Source organism: Oncorhynchus keta, chromosome 28 (genome assembly GCF_023373465.1).
Source record: "Oncorhynchus keta strain PuntledgeMale-10-30-2019 chromosome 28, Oket_V2, whole genome shotgun sequence".
NCBI classification, from domain to species: Eukaryota; Metazoa; Chordata; class Actinopteri; order Salmoniformes; family Salmonidae; genus Oncorhynchus; species Oncorhynchus keta.
The window spans coordinates 27709124-27723453 of record NC_068448.1 but is presented as its reverse complement, the minus strand read 5'-3'; the positions used below and the strand labels follow the sequence as shown (position 1 = coordinate 27723453).

At 42.2% G+C, this 14330-nt stretch overlaps 1 protein-coding gene across 9 annotated transcripts in view; it reads right to left on the bottom strand.

The window, feature by feature from the left end:
• The window catches only part of LOC118360938 (cyclin-dependent kinase 11B-like), a 33362-nt gene extending 19047 nt beyond the window's left edge, over positions 1 to 14315 (bottom strand). For 2 of the 9 annotated variants that reach the window (XM_035740522.2, XM_035740528.2), the window contains exons 1-6: positions 14181 to 14256; positions 13496 to 13543; positions 13064 to 13197; positions 12301 to 12440; positions 11970 to 12148; positions 4971 to 5121 (exon numbers count right to left, since the gene is read on the bottom strand). In XM_035740522.2, the coding sequence (XP_035596415.1) occupies positions 4971 to 5121; positions 11970 to 12148; positions 12301 to 12440; positions 13064 to 13174 (581 nt within the window). In that variant the 5' untranslated portion in view covers positions 13175 to 13197; positions 13496 to 13543; positions 14181 to 14256. Of the gene's footprint in view, positions 1 to 4970; positions 5122 to 11969; positions 12149 to 12300; positions 12441 to 13063; positions 13198 to 13495; positions 13544 to 13853; positions 14160 to 14180 lie in introns of those variants that run through there. The other 7 variants (XM_035740529.2, XM_035740532.2, XM_035740527.1 and 4 more) reach the window with 6 other exon arrangements.
• Between the last annotated feature and the right edge of the window lie 15 nt (positions 14316 to 14330).

Below are 14330 nucleotides of genomic sequence, written 5' to 3'. Positions count from 1 at the left end.
ACCTCCTAGCTGTTGAGTTAGCGACCGCAGCTGCAAACGCAGGTTAGGAAGGAACAGACAGAGTATCCCATCTACCACACAACGACGTTACAACTTATCCAAGTGACCACCAGAGACATGCTTCAAAGGACAGAGGACTCGGTTGGCAACACGGTCTCCCATCTACCACCAACCTACTGAAGCGCAGGTCAGAGTAAATATTTATTGCATTTTCCTTTTCCAAATGGGCGGTAATTTAGAATGTATAAGATACTGTATTTACGATAGCACAGCTTCGCCTCTGCTCTAGTGTCCCACTCTTTCACTCAAACCCAGCACCTTTTCCTTTGTGTAACAAGCTGTCATATCTGTTTCGCCCGCTAGGGACGAGATTTCTGTTGTTTGAATTTGGAGCCCTGCACTTTCACTGGCTGTCATAATCATCCTGTTAATGGGATTGCAGCCCAAAGAGGTTAAGAACAAATTCTTATTTACAATGACGGCCTAACCCGGCCAAGCCCTAAAGAAAGCTGTGCCAATTGTGCGCAGCCCTATGGGACTCCCAATCACATGCCGATGAAGGACACCAATAAGAAGAGACTTGCTTGGGCCAAGAAACATGAGAAATGGACATTATACCGGTGGAAATCTGTCCTTTGCTCTGATGAGTCCAAATTGGAGATTTCTGGTTCCAACCGCCATGTCTTTGTGAGACGCAGAGTAGGTGAATGGATGATCTCCGCATATGTGGTTCCCACCGTGAAGCATGGAGGTAGTGTGATGGTGCTTTTCTGGTGACACAGATTTATTTAGAATTCAAGGCACACTAAACCAGCATGGCTACCACAGCACTCCGCTGCGATACGCCAACTCATCTGGTTTGCACTTAAGTTTTTCAACAGGACAACGATCAAAACACACGTCCAGACTGTGTAAGGGTTATTTGACCAAGAAAGAGAGTGATGGCACGCTGCATCAGATGACCTGGCCTCCACAATCACTCGACCTTAACCCAATTGAGATGGTTTGGGATGAGTTGGACAACAGAGTGAAGGAAAAGCAGCCAACAAATGCTCAGCATATGTGGGAACTCCTTCAAGACTGTTGGAAAAGCATTCCAGGTGAAGCTGGTTGAGAGAATGACAAGAGTGTGCAAAGCTGTCATCAAGGTTAAGGGTGGCTACTTTGAAGAATCTAAAATATATTTTGATTTGATGTCTTCACTATTATTCTACAACGTAGAATTAGAGTAAAAATAAAGAAAAACTCTTAAATGAATAGGTGTGTCCAGTCGTGGCCAAAAGTTGAGAATGACAAAAAATTTCAATGGTTGCTTCTTCAGTGTCTTCAGATATTTGTCAGATGTTACTACTGAACTAGATTAACAAGCATTTCATAAGTGTCAAAAGCTTTTTTCCCCTTCTTTTTACAATTACATGAAGTTGATGCAAAGAGTCAATATTTGCAGTGTTGACCGTTCTTTTTCAAGACCTCTGCAATCCGCCCTGGCATGCTGTCAATTAACTTCTGGGCCACTGATGGCAGCCCATTCTTGCATAATCAATGCGTGGAATTTTTCGGAATTTGTGGGTTTTTGTTTGTCCACACCTCTTGAGGATTGACCACAAATTCTCAATGGGATTAAGGTCTGGGGGGTTTCCTGGCCATGGACCCAAAATATCCATGTTTTGTTCCCCGAGCCACTTAGTTATAGCTTTTGCCTTATGGCTGGAAGGCCATAAGGCCTTTTGCCGCTTCATGCTGGAAAAGGCATTGTTCGTCACCAAACTGTTTTTGGATGGTTGGGAGATGTTGCTCTCGGAGGATGTGTTGGTACCATTCTTTATTCATGGCTGTGATCTTAGGCAAAATTGTGAGTGAGCCCACTCCTTTGGCTGAGAAGCAACCCCACACATGAATGGTCTCAGGATGCTTTACTGTTGGTATGACACAGGACTAATGGTAGCACTCACCTCGTCTTCTCCGGACAAGCTTTTTTCCGGGTGCCCCAAACAATCGGAAAGGGGATTCATCAGAGAAAATGACTTTACCCCAGTCCTCAGCAGTCCAATTTATGTACCTTTTGCAGAATATCAGTCTGTCCCTGATGTTTTTCCTGGAGAGTAGTGGCTTCTTTGCTGCCCTTCTTGACACCAGGCCATGCTCCAAAAGTCTTCGCCTTTAGATGCACAGATGCACTCACACCTGCCTGCTGCCATTCCTGAGCAAGCTCTGTACGGGTGGTGGCCCGATCCCGCTGCTGAATCAACTTTAGGAGATGGTCCTGGCGCTTGCTGGACTTTCTTGGGCACCCTGAAGCCTTCTTCACAACAATTGAAGCACTCTCCGTGAAGTTCTTGATGATCCGATAAATGGCTGATTTAGGTGCAATCTTACTGGCAGCAATATCCTTGCCTGTGAAGCCCTTTTTGTGCAAAGCAATGATGACGGCATATGTTTCCTTGCAGGAAACCATGGTTGAGAGGAAGAACAATGATTCCAAGCACCACCCTCCTTTTGAAGCTTCCAGTCTGTTATTCGACTTCAATCAGCATGACAGAGTGATCCCCAGCCTTGTCCTCGTCAACACTCACACCTATATTAACGAGATTATCAGTGACATGTCAGGTTGTCCTTTTGTGGCAGGGCTGAAACACAGTGGAAATGTTTTTAGGGATTCAGTTCATTTGCATGGCAAAGAGGGACTTTGCAATTAATTGCAATTCATCTGATCACTCTTCATAACATTCTGGAGTATATGCAAATTGCCATCATACAAATTGAGGCAGCAGACTATAAAAATGTATATTTGTGTCATTCTCAAAATCTTTGGCCATGACTGTATATGCCATATCTCACAACCTGGTGATGTAGCTCATGCTACCTTTCCCTGAGTGAAAGGTTTGTACTTTGATAAAATAACCATGTTGAGGAAAATTATCTACCAACAATTGCGCAAGAAATCAGAAATCATTTCCACTCCAATTTGTTGCATAATTAATTTTACTGAAACAAAAAGATCCCACCGTGTCAAACAAATGGTTGAGATTTAGGAAATTGTACCGACACTCCATGTTTCCATCACAATTGCTGATTTAGTTTTTGTTAAGCATGACTTTACTCGCATCAAAACTGTAGATGGAAATGTGGTTAGTGACAGTGGGGTCAAAAAGCATGGATAATTTTTTTTGGGGGGGGGGTGCTCTTTAAACTTTTGTTAAAATTGCCACACTCACGAGTCACATTTTGGTAGAAGTGTAGTTTGAGAGACCACAGAGACATTTTGATAACTTCTTACCTTTGAACACAAGTGATGATTATAAATGTTGATATTTGTTTGTTCTATAGTATATATATCTGCTAATAGAGGCCACGCTAACATACTGACAAAACCCTTTCCATGCATGCGTCTATGTTGATTTATTTTCTATCCCCACCAGACGCGTTCTTGATATGCAGGTTAAATTACCAAAACCAACTGCGAACCAACTATATTAATTTGGGATGAAGTCGAAACACAAATGAAACATTCATGGACATTATGCTAGCTAATTTGTATGGGGAAATATTAACCTGTTGATCCTACCCCCTACTTTTTCGAACATTCTGTTAAAAATTGCGCAACATTTCAGCGCCCTGCTACTCATGCCAGGAATATAGTATATGCATATGATTAGTATGTGTGGATAGAAAACACTCAGACGTTTCTAAAACTGGTTAAATCACGGCTGTGACTATAACAGAACGTGCGTTTCATCGAAAAGCGCAGGAAAATCTGATCACTGAAAACTGGAAAATATATCAATGCGCCACTTGAATGTATTGTTGAATGGAAACCACATTACCTGGAGCCGAGGTTGCAATACCTACAGCTTCCACACGATGTCAACAGTCTTGTCATTTGCCTAGGATTTGTTTCTTGGTCAAACGAACAAGAGACAGCCCATTTCTTCCGGTCTCCAACAGGATATTTTGGTTGAGATTTATCCGGACATTATTTCAAGACGTAGAGCTATAGAATATACATCGCCCGTGATCAATTTGATCGATTATTAACGTTTACTAATACCTAAAGTTGCATTACAAAAGTATTTCGAAAAGTTTATCGTCAACTTTTTTAATTTTAAAAAATGACGTTGCGTTATAAAACGCTGTTTTTTTCCTTGATCACACAGTCTTCATAGATTGATATCTAGGCTATATATGGACGATTTAATCGAATAAAAAAGACCCAATAGTGATGTTTATGGGACATCTAGGAGTGCCAACAAAGAAGATTGTCAAAGGTAATGAATGTTTTATATTTTATTTCTGCATTTTGTGTAGCGTCGACTATGCTAATTATTTTGTTTACGTCCCCTGCGGGTCTTTAGGGGTGTTGCATGCTATCAGATAATAGCTTCTCATGCTTTCGGCGAAAAGCATTTTAAAAATCTGACTTGTTGGCTGGATTCACAACGAGTGTAGCTTTAATTCAGTACCCTGCATGTGTGTTTTAATGAACGTTTGAGTTTTAACGAGTGCTATTAGCATTTAGCGTAGCGCATTTGCATTTCCAGATGTCTAGATGGGACGCCTGCGTGTCGGGTGGAGGTAAGAGGTTTAAACATCGGGCTGTTATTTTACTTGGTCCTTTCTTTAGCTGGATCTGTGTGTGTTCTCCACTCCACTTTTTAAATATATTTTTTAATGAACTTCTCCTTCATATTTCTTCTTATGTGGATTTTATACAGCGGTTGGCAACCAACAAAGTTGCATTACCACCACTAGTGGACTGTGGACCTCATTCTCCTTTGAATCTCCCACGTGGGTATATGCTCGTAAAAACCAATGAGAAATTGGGACAGGAGAGACTTGCAGCGCATCAACCAATTTAAATTTAAGCGGCTGGCTACGCAGATGCCCGTTGATGCGGTCAAGCAGTTTGGATGAAATGGACGGTTTGGTCAGCATGTAATACAAATGTGTTTGTATGTGGTCACAGTAGTCACCTCTCTCTGCGGGATTGGGCTCTGGCCTGCTCCCTGCGTTTCTGCCTCTCCCAGTCTCGCCGGGCCTTGTCTTGCTCCTCCCACTGCCGCTTCCTGCGCTCACTCTCCCTGTCTTTGTCTTTGGGCCGCACGTGTTTCCCTGCTGCTGCTACTGTGATAAAAACAAACAAATGTAAAACAGTGCTACTTGGTGCTACATATGCATGCTACATAGTTTAATACCACAGTAAAACCAGTCCCTATTCAACATTCTACACCAATAACATAGAGAAAGATAGAGGACTCATTCTTATATCTCTGCCATTTTTTCATCTGTGACACCATAGCAAGGCTGACCACATTTAGTGGACTGGTGGATAGGCTGTTGGTCGACCAAGATTTTTTTAGTCGAGCAGTCACAAATAGATCACCCCCATGAGACACCTGTCTGATTCTCACCGGTCTTCTGTGTACTAATCCATTGAGTAGGCTGCGGAGATGCAACCATCCAAGAAGGGAGTGTGGCTAAGATGCACAAGACATGTCTCTCTCCGGAATGCGCTCTGTTCCGCCATTTCGTGCACTTTCAGTGTTTCATTGTGTAAATTGTTTGCCCTTTGATTGTTAGTGTTTATCAATTCCATTACATATATCACCAGTATTAGTCTACATTTACTGTTCATTTGTTTAATTTCTAATCAATACTGAACAAAACCAAAGCAACAAGCAACAATTTCATTGATTTTACTGAGTTACAGTTCATATGAGGAATTTAGTCAGTCAATTTAAATAAATTCATTATGCCATTATCTACAGATTTCACATGCCTAAAAATACAGCTATGCATCTGTTGGTCACAGATACCATGAAAAAAAGGGGCCTCAGGATCTTGTCACGATATTTTTGTGCATTCAAATTGCCATCGATAAAACGCAATTGTGTTCGTTGCCCGTAGCTTATACCTGCCCATGCCTTAAGCACACTGCCAACTTGGGACACTTTGTTAGCAACATTGACATCAGCAAACCGCTTGCCCACACAATGCCATACACGTGGTCTGCAGTTGTGAGGCCGGTTGGACATACAGACAACTGTCAACAGTTTCATGAGCTAAAATAAAAGATTGCAGAAATGTTACAGATGCACAAAAAGCTTATTTCTCTAAAATGTTGTGCACAAATGTTTACATCTGTTTGCAGGGCTGTGCCCGAACAAAAAATAAACAAATTGTCTGTTCTTTTTAATCTTCTATTTTTTCTATATACAGTGCATTTGGAAAGCCTTCAGACCCCTTGACTTTTTCCATATTGTTACTTTACAGCCTTATTCCAAAGTGTATTAAATAAATGTTTTCCCTCATCAATCTACACATAATACCTCATCATGACAAAGCAAAAAGTCAATTATTTTGCCCAGTTTATATATAAAAAAACAGAAATACCTTACATAAGTATTCAGACCCTTTTATGAGACACAAAATTTAGGTCAGGTACATCCTGAGGGAGAAGGGCCTTGGTCAGGGAGGTGACCAAGAACCAGATGGTCACTGACAGAGTTCCAGAGATCCTCTGTGGAGATGGGAAAACCTTCCAGAAGGACAACTATCTCCGCAGCCTTCCACCAATCAGGCCTTTACGGCACGACAGCCAGCTTGGACTTTGCCAAAAGGCACCTAAAGGACAGACCATGAGAAACTAGTACAAATTATAGACAGATCCTTGATTAAAACCTGCTCCAGAGCACTCAGGACCTCAGACTGGGGTGAAGGTTCACCTTCCAGCAAGACAACGACCTTAAGCACACCAGCAAAGAAAACACAGGAGTGGCTTCGAGACAAGTCTTTGAATGTCCTCAAGTGGCCCAGCCAGAGCTCGGACTCTAACCTGATCAAACATCTCTGGAGACCTTAAAATAGCTGTGCAGCGACGCTCCCCATCCAACCTGACAGAGCTTGAGAGGATCTGCAGAGAATGGGAGAAATTCCCCAAATACAGGTGTGCCAATCATACCCAAGAAAACTTGAGGCTGTAATCACTGCCTAAGGTGCTTCAACAAAGTAGAGTAAAGGGTCTGAATACTGAGGTAAACTTAATAATTAAGTTTATTTTTAAAGGTAATACATTTTTAAAAACCTGTTTTTGCTTTGTCATTATGGGGTATTGTGTGGAGATAAGAGGATAAAACAATTTAATCCATTTTAGAATAAGGCTGTAGCGTAACAAACTGTGGAAAACATTAAGGGGTCTGAATACTTCCCGAATGCATTGTAGACACATCCTATGTTTTAATCAAAACAACTATTTGCACTGAGCTTGTCTTATGCTTTAAGCTTACTGTTGGATTAAATAATTAAGACACACAAATGACCGCAATTTATTTGATTGTGACTCCTGGCTCAAACTTGCAGTGTTAAAAAGAAAAGACAGAGTGACTATGTGACTAGGACCCGTTGTGCCACTCGCCTCCCTGCTGCACCGACCACCACAAAACACGTGTATAGTGCTGTCCATGTTGCTGTAGCTGCAACATAATTACAGCCATTTCTGACTTTAAAGTTGTTACCGAAATCCCTCATTTGTTTTGGGAAAACATTCCCTACTCCCACAACCCTTCCTTTCTTTATGTGACACATGCACGTGACCAGTAGGTCCTGACCTATAGCGGATGCAGAGGTGACGAACTTGAAAGGGAAGTCAGAAGTGTTAAATAAATTTGACTAGTTGTGGAAAATATTGGAGAACAGTCGACTAAATGGGGAGGGCCCTAACTGTTCATAAGCAGTTCTTTGCCAAGATAATCCATCCACCTGACAGGAGTGGCATATCAAGAAGCTGATTAAACAGCACTATCGTTACACAGGCGCACCTTGTGCTGGGGACAATAAAAGGCCACTCCAAAATGTGCAGTTGTGAGACAACATAATGCCACAAATGTCTCATGTTTTGAGGGAGCACACACGCTAAATGCAGGAATGTCCACCAGAGCTTTGTGGATTTCAACGTTGTGAACAGAGTGCCCCATGTAGTCAGTGGGGCTTTGGTATGGGCAGGCATAAGCTATGGACAACGAACAATTGCATTTTATTGATGGTATTCTGAATTCACAGAGATACCGTCACAAGATCACGAGGCCCATTGTCATGCCATTCATCTGTACACAGTTCCTGGAAGCAGAACATTTCCCAGTTCTTCCATAGCCTGCATACTCACCACACATGTCAAACATTGAGCATGTTTGGGATGCTCTGGATCAACACGTACAATAGCAGGTTCCAGTCCCCGCCAATATTGAGCAACTTTCCACAGCCATTGAAGAGGAGTGGGACAATATTCCACAGGCCACAATCAACAGCCTGATCAACTCTATGCGAAGGAGATGTCGAACTACATGAGGCAAATCACACCAGACACTGACTGGTTTTCTGATCCACGCCTCCACATTTTTTTTTTTAATGTACACTACATGACCAAAAGTGAAAGGACACCTGCTCGTTGAACAGCTCATTCCAAAATTATGGGAATTAATATGGAGTTGTGACCCCTGCTATAAACAGCCTACACTCTTTGGAGGAAGGATTCCACTAAATGTTCTAACATTGCTTCGAGGGACTTGCTTCCATTCAGCCACAAGAGCATTAGTGAGGTCGGGCACTGTTGGGCGATTAGGCCTGGCTCGAAATCGGCGTTCCAATTCATTGCCAACGGTGTTTGATGGTGTTGAGGTCAGGGCTCTGTGCAGGCCAGTCAAGTTCTTCCACACCAGTATTGACAAACTATTTCTGTATCGACCTCGCTTTGTGCATAGGGGCATTGTCATGCTGAAACAGGAAAGGGCCTTCCCCAAACTGTTGCCACAAAGTTGCCTTGGAGGCGATGGCTGCTGTTTTACAGGCTCCTAACCAACAACTATTTTGTTCGTTTTTTTGCATTGTTTGTAACTTATTTTGTACATAATGTTGCTGCTACCGTCTCTTATGACCAAAAAGAGCTTCTGGACATTAGAACAGCGACTACTCACCTCGAAATGGACAAAGATGTTTTCCTTTAATGAGTCTGATGCGAATGAAATACAGGGGGTGGAAGTCAGACCCTGCTTTGTTGAAGAACCTTTGACAGTGATTACAGCCTCGAGTCTTATTTAGTATGACGCTAAAAGCTTGGCACCTACTCTTCGCCGCAGATCCTATCAAGCTCTGTCAGGTTGGCTGGGGAGCGGTGCTGTACAGCCACTTTCAGGTCTCTCCAGAGATGTTTGATCGGGTGCCTTGTGAGAATTAGTCAGCGAGTGGGTAAACCACCTTTACCATCCGCTCTATAGGTACGTGCTTCAGCACTTGCCGGTCCAGTTTTGTGAGCTTGTGTGGCCTAACAGTTTGTTGCTCCTAGACGTTTCCAGTTCACAATAACAGCACTAACAGTTGACCAGGGCAGCTGTAGCAGAGCAGACATTTTACGAACTTGTTGGAAAGGTGGCATCCTATGACAGTGCCACATTGAAAGTCACTGAGCTCTTCAGTAAGGCCAATATACTGTCAATATTCGTATTTGGAGATTGCATGGCTGTGCTCGATTTTATACACCCGTCAGCAATAGGTGGGTGAAATAGCCACATCCACTAATTTTAAGGGCTGTATACATACACTATATACACACTAAAGTATCTGACAAACAGATGCATATCTGTATTCATAGTCAGGTGAAATCCATAGATTAGGGCCTAATGTATTTTTTCAAATGACTCATTTCCTCATATGAGCTGTAAATCAGTAAAATCTTTGAAATTGTTGCCTGTTAAGTTTATATTTTGGTTCAATATAACATTTTCTTCACCTCAAAACAAACAGCAAGTAAAGAAAAGTGTGTTTTTATAAACCATTAAGAACGACAATAGTTCTCTCCCTTTCAATAACCATTCGACACGAAAGAGAAACGTGTAATGCTCTGATCCAATGGAAACTTAAAATACATGATTTCTTCTTATCCCTTGCACAAATAGCCTACAGCTGTGTCTGTCCCGAGCTCACTGGTGCTCGAATACTGGTGCTCGAAACTGAGGGCCCAGAATATTTCATACAATATTGCAAGTTTGCTAGTACAAGGCCATGTGTAGCCAATGTGATTTATAGCAGACTTAATTTCATCAGGATATTTTCTACATGCAGGCTACAATGTTTTTATTTGCTGGCTTTATTTGAGCTACTTCTACACTTACAGTACATGTAGAAATTATTCAGACCCTTTGACTTTTTCCACATTTGTTACGTTACAGCCTTATTCTAAAATTGATTAAATTGTTTTCCCAACATCAATCTACATACAATACCCCATTGTGACAAAGCAATAACAGATTTAGACATTTTTGCAAATGTATTAAAAATAATAATAAAATGGAAATATCACATTTACATAAGTATTCAGACCCTTTACTCAGTACTTTGAAGCACCGTTGACAGCGATTACAGCCTTGAGTCTTATTTGGTATGACGCTACAAGCTTGACACACCTGTATTTTGGGAGTTTCTCCTATTCTTCGCTGAAGATCCTCTCAAGCTCTGTCTGGTTGGCTGGGGAGTGGCGCTGCACAGCTATGTCCAGTTCTCTCCAGAGACGTTCGATCTGGTTCAAGTCTGGGCTCTGGCTGGGCCACTCAAGGACATTCAGAGACTTGCCCGTAAGCCACTCCTGCGTTGTCTTGGCTGTGTGCTTAGGGTTGCTGTTCGGTTGGAAGGTGAACCTTCACACCAGTCTGAGCGCTCTGGAGCAGGTATTCATCAAGGATTTCTGTACTTTGCTTCGTTCATCTTTCCCTCAATCCGGACTACTCTCCCAGTTCCTGAAAAACATCCCCACAGCATAATGCTGCCACAACCATGCTTCATGGTGTCAGGTTTCCTCCAGAAGTGACCCTTCGCATTCAGGCCAAAGAGTCCTTTAAGAGCCTTTTGGCAAACTCCAAGCGGGCTGTTATGTGCCTTTAACTGAGGAGAAGGTTCCGTCTGGCCACTCTACCATAAAGTCCTGATTGGTAGAGTGCTGCAGAGATGGTTGTTCTTTTGGAAGGTTCTCCTATTTCCAAAGAGGAACTCTGGAGCTCTGTCAGAGTGACCATTGGGTTCTTGTTCAGCTCCCTGACCAAGGCCCTTCTCCCCCGAATGCTCAGTTTGGCCGGGTGGCCAGCTCTAGAAAGAGTCTTGGTGGTTCCAAACTGCTTCCATTTAAGAATGATGGAGGCCATTGTCTTCTTGGGGACCTTCAATGCCGCAGACATTTTTTGGTACCCTTCCCTAGATCTGTGCCTTGACACAATCTTGTCTCGCAGCCCTACAGACAATTCCTTTGACCTCATGGCTTGGTCTTTGCTCTGACACGCCCTGCCAACTGTGGGACCTTATATAAGACAGGTGTGTGTCTTTCCAAATCCTGTCCAATAAATTAAATTTACAACATGTGGACTCCAATGAAGTTGTTGAAACATCTCAAGGATGATCAATGGAAACAGGATGCACCTGAGATCAATGTTGAGTCTCATAGAAAAGGGTCTGAATAATTATGTAAATAAGGTATTTCTGTCTAACACATTTGCAAAAATATCTAAAAACCTGTTTTTGCTTTGTCATTATGGGGTATTGTGGGTGATTTAATAAATTTTAGAATAAGTCTAACGTGACAAAACGTGGAAGAGAAAGGGTCCGAATACTTTCTGAATGCAGTTGATTTGATCAAAAACACATAGTGTGTCTATGTATGGAAAAATACACGGTTAAACATTTTGACCAATCCAATCTTAGAAAAGGCAACTCTTGGTCGACCAATATTATTTTTTTGCTGAGGACAGCCCCACTGCATGGCCAGCCCCATTGAGGCTACAACCCATAGGAATCCCCACGCAGTTGACTACTTTAAAATGGCAGAAGCATGGTGGAAGCCCTCAATGGCACTGACCATGCTAAAAATACCTTTTAGCCACTAGAGTTATCTATAATTCTCTATGAGCAATACACATCCCAGGATGGCAATGTACCTCCTTCAGCAGAGTGACTGCGACGGCGTCTCTTGTCCTTTCTCTTCTCCTCCTTTCTGTGGTGAGATTTGTCTTTCCTGGCCATTTGCTGGGGAGGCTTTATTGCCAGCGATTCATCCTCTTCTCCCCTGGAATTGGGAAGACTGTCTAGTGCCAACGACTCAACAAACAGGCTGCCCCTGTGCATAGCAGGGTCGCGTTCAGTTAGGACAAAAATGGGAGAAAATGTATTCAAAGGGATAAGTTCAGTTTTTAAAGACGTTTTCTCCAGTATCTGGCCCTCCTGAACGTAACCCCAATTCCCACGGCTCTTTTTCCGTATCCCCTTTACCTGTCCTCTGTGGAGTCTTCCCGTATGTACGGGGAATTCCGGATTGTTATTTCCATTTTTTTATCCCGTAGTTCTCCTTCCTCCGGAGTGTTTCGTTTGGCTTCCCGATCATCCGTCTGTGGACCAGGGCACGGAACGCACTGGACAAAACATGGGAAAGGGAGATTATAACATTCTTTAAAAAAGAATACGTGGTACGGTAAACATAACAATGATTGATTGCACATAAGGTAAGATAATGATAAAGTTTGAGGCACTAGTTCAAGGACAGATCTAGTCTGTGTAATACATTTAGATACACAATAATGTCAAAGTGAGAAACAGCATCCTCTGATGGGGAGAGAAACGATTATGTCCTAAATCAACCCGTAGCCTATAATCAGGTGGGGATCAAAGCTGATCGGATATGTATAAGCAATATGGCCAACCTTTCACCTAGTTTATCGGGGGGCAAAGTTGAGCCATTTCCACATTCCTTATCCCAATTTCTTCTCAGATCTCCCCAAGTGTATTATTGGTACTAGGGCAGGGATTCCTTGAGTACCCCCAACAGTACACATTTTTGTTGTAGCATATGACAAGCACACCTGATTCAACTAATCATCAAGTCCTCAATGAGTTGAATCAGATGGGTTTGTCCTGGGCTAAAACAAAAATGTGTACTGTTGGGGGGATACTCAAGGACAGGAGTTGGCTAACACTGTACTAGTGTATAGGGGCCAGTGGTCAGTTTGGTGCACAACAGCATTTCTCTTCCGTTTACATTTTTCTGGCTTTTTGGCTCTGTCCTCTCTTCCAGCTCCCTTCTGCGTTTCTTCTCTTGGAGAATTTCGTCGAGTGTTTTCACTTTCCAGGTGTCCTTTTCGTCCCCCATCAGCACCCGCTCGCCACCGCCTGCTACACAGAGACAGAGACCCCCAACACAGAGAGATTCAATGCAAGAGCATTGTGAGATATGTCATGTTAATGGAAACTGTGGTATTCATGTACAATTATTTAATTTCATACCTCTACAGTTCAACGCATGCTTTTCATTATTTGAGCCAAGGTGTAAATACACACTACTTCGCAAGAGGGTTGTACGAATATGAATTTGATTGGTAATAATAGTAGTTGGTTATTGCCCAGGATATTTTTTTTTTTATAGGGGTTGTAGGGGAGGAGGGTGAAGTTGGTAGCCTATCATTTCTGTTACCTGAGTAGCGCCTCGTATCTTATCCATAGCAGTAACGTCACACTTTCACTGGTAAAAAAAAATAAACAGAAAACACCAATCCAAAAATGATGGAAGTAAAACGTAGAGGTGATATCAAGGGGGAGAGAGAAATTATAAATTCAAATCAAATCGAGAATTCTACAAACACACGTTGCGTGAAATCTGTCAATGTGTAACAGTAGCTAACCGTGAACTCTGAATATATTTCACGTTACTGCCTAGCTAGTATGTTTACTTAGCGAACGTTAAGTCAGTTATCATAAATACACCAACTCTAAACGTTACGTAAGGTCAAATAGTTTGCAGTTAGCGTACAATAAACATCTAGCAAAATTACCTGTCTGACGTCAATTAATATGACAACTGTCTTTCGTTATGTAACATCGGTAGGTGTACAGTTAACTAGCTCTCAGCTAGCCGCATCCGTGCATGCTTCTTGTGACGAGCTAATGTTAGTCAGATGCTAACGTTTGCCAATAAGCATGCTACAGTTAGCTAGCCAGCTAGCGGACGCTAACATACGCAATAAATTCACATTTCTGTGACACGTTTTGAGTTTAAGGGGCACATTTTTATTTAATTCCGTCTCTTCTAAATATATCCGAAGTGTGTTAGCTTAAAGCTTTCAAATGATTCGCATTTTAACTGAAGTGATTTAACAAACCTGAAATACGCTCCGCGCAATTTTGGAACGCCGGATGATTCGTTGACTTCTGGGGTCATATAATTACTTCCGGTTAATACTTCTTCGCTGCATTGAAAATAAGAGGACACCTTACTGCCATCATCTGGGCAGGAGTTGCAACTGTTTCTA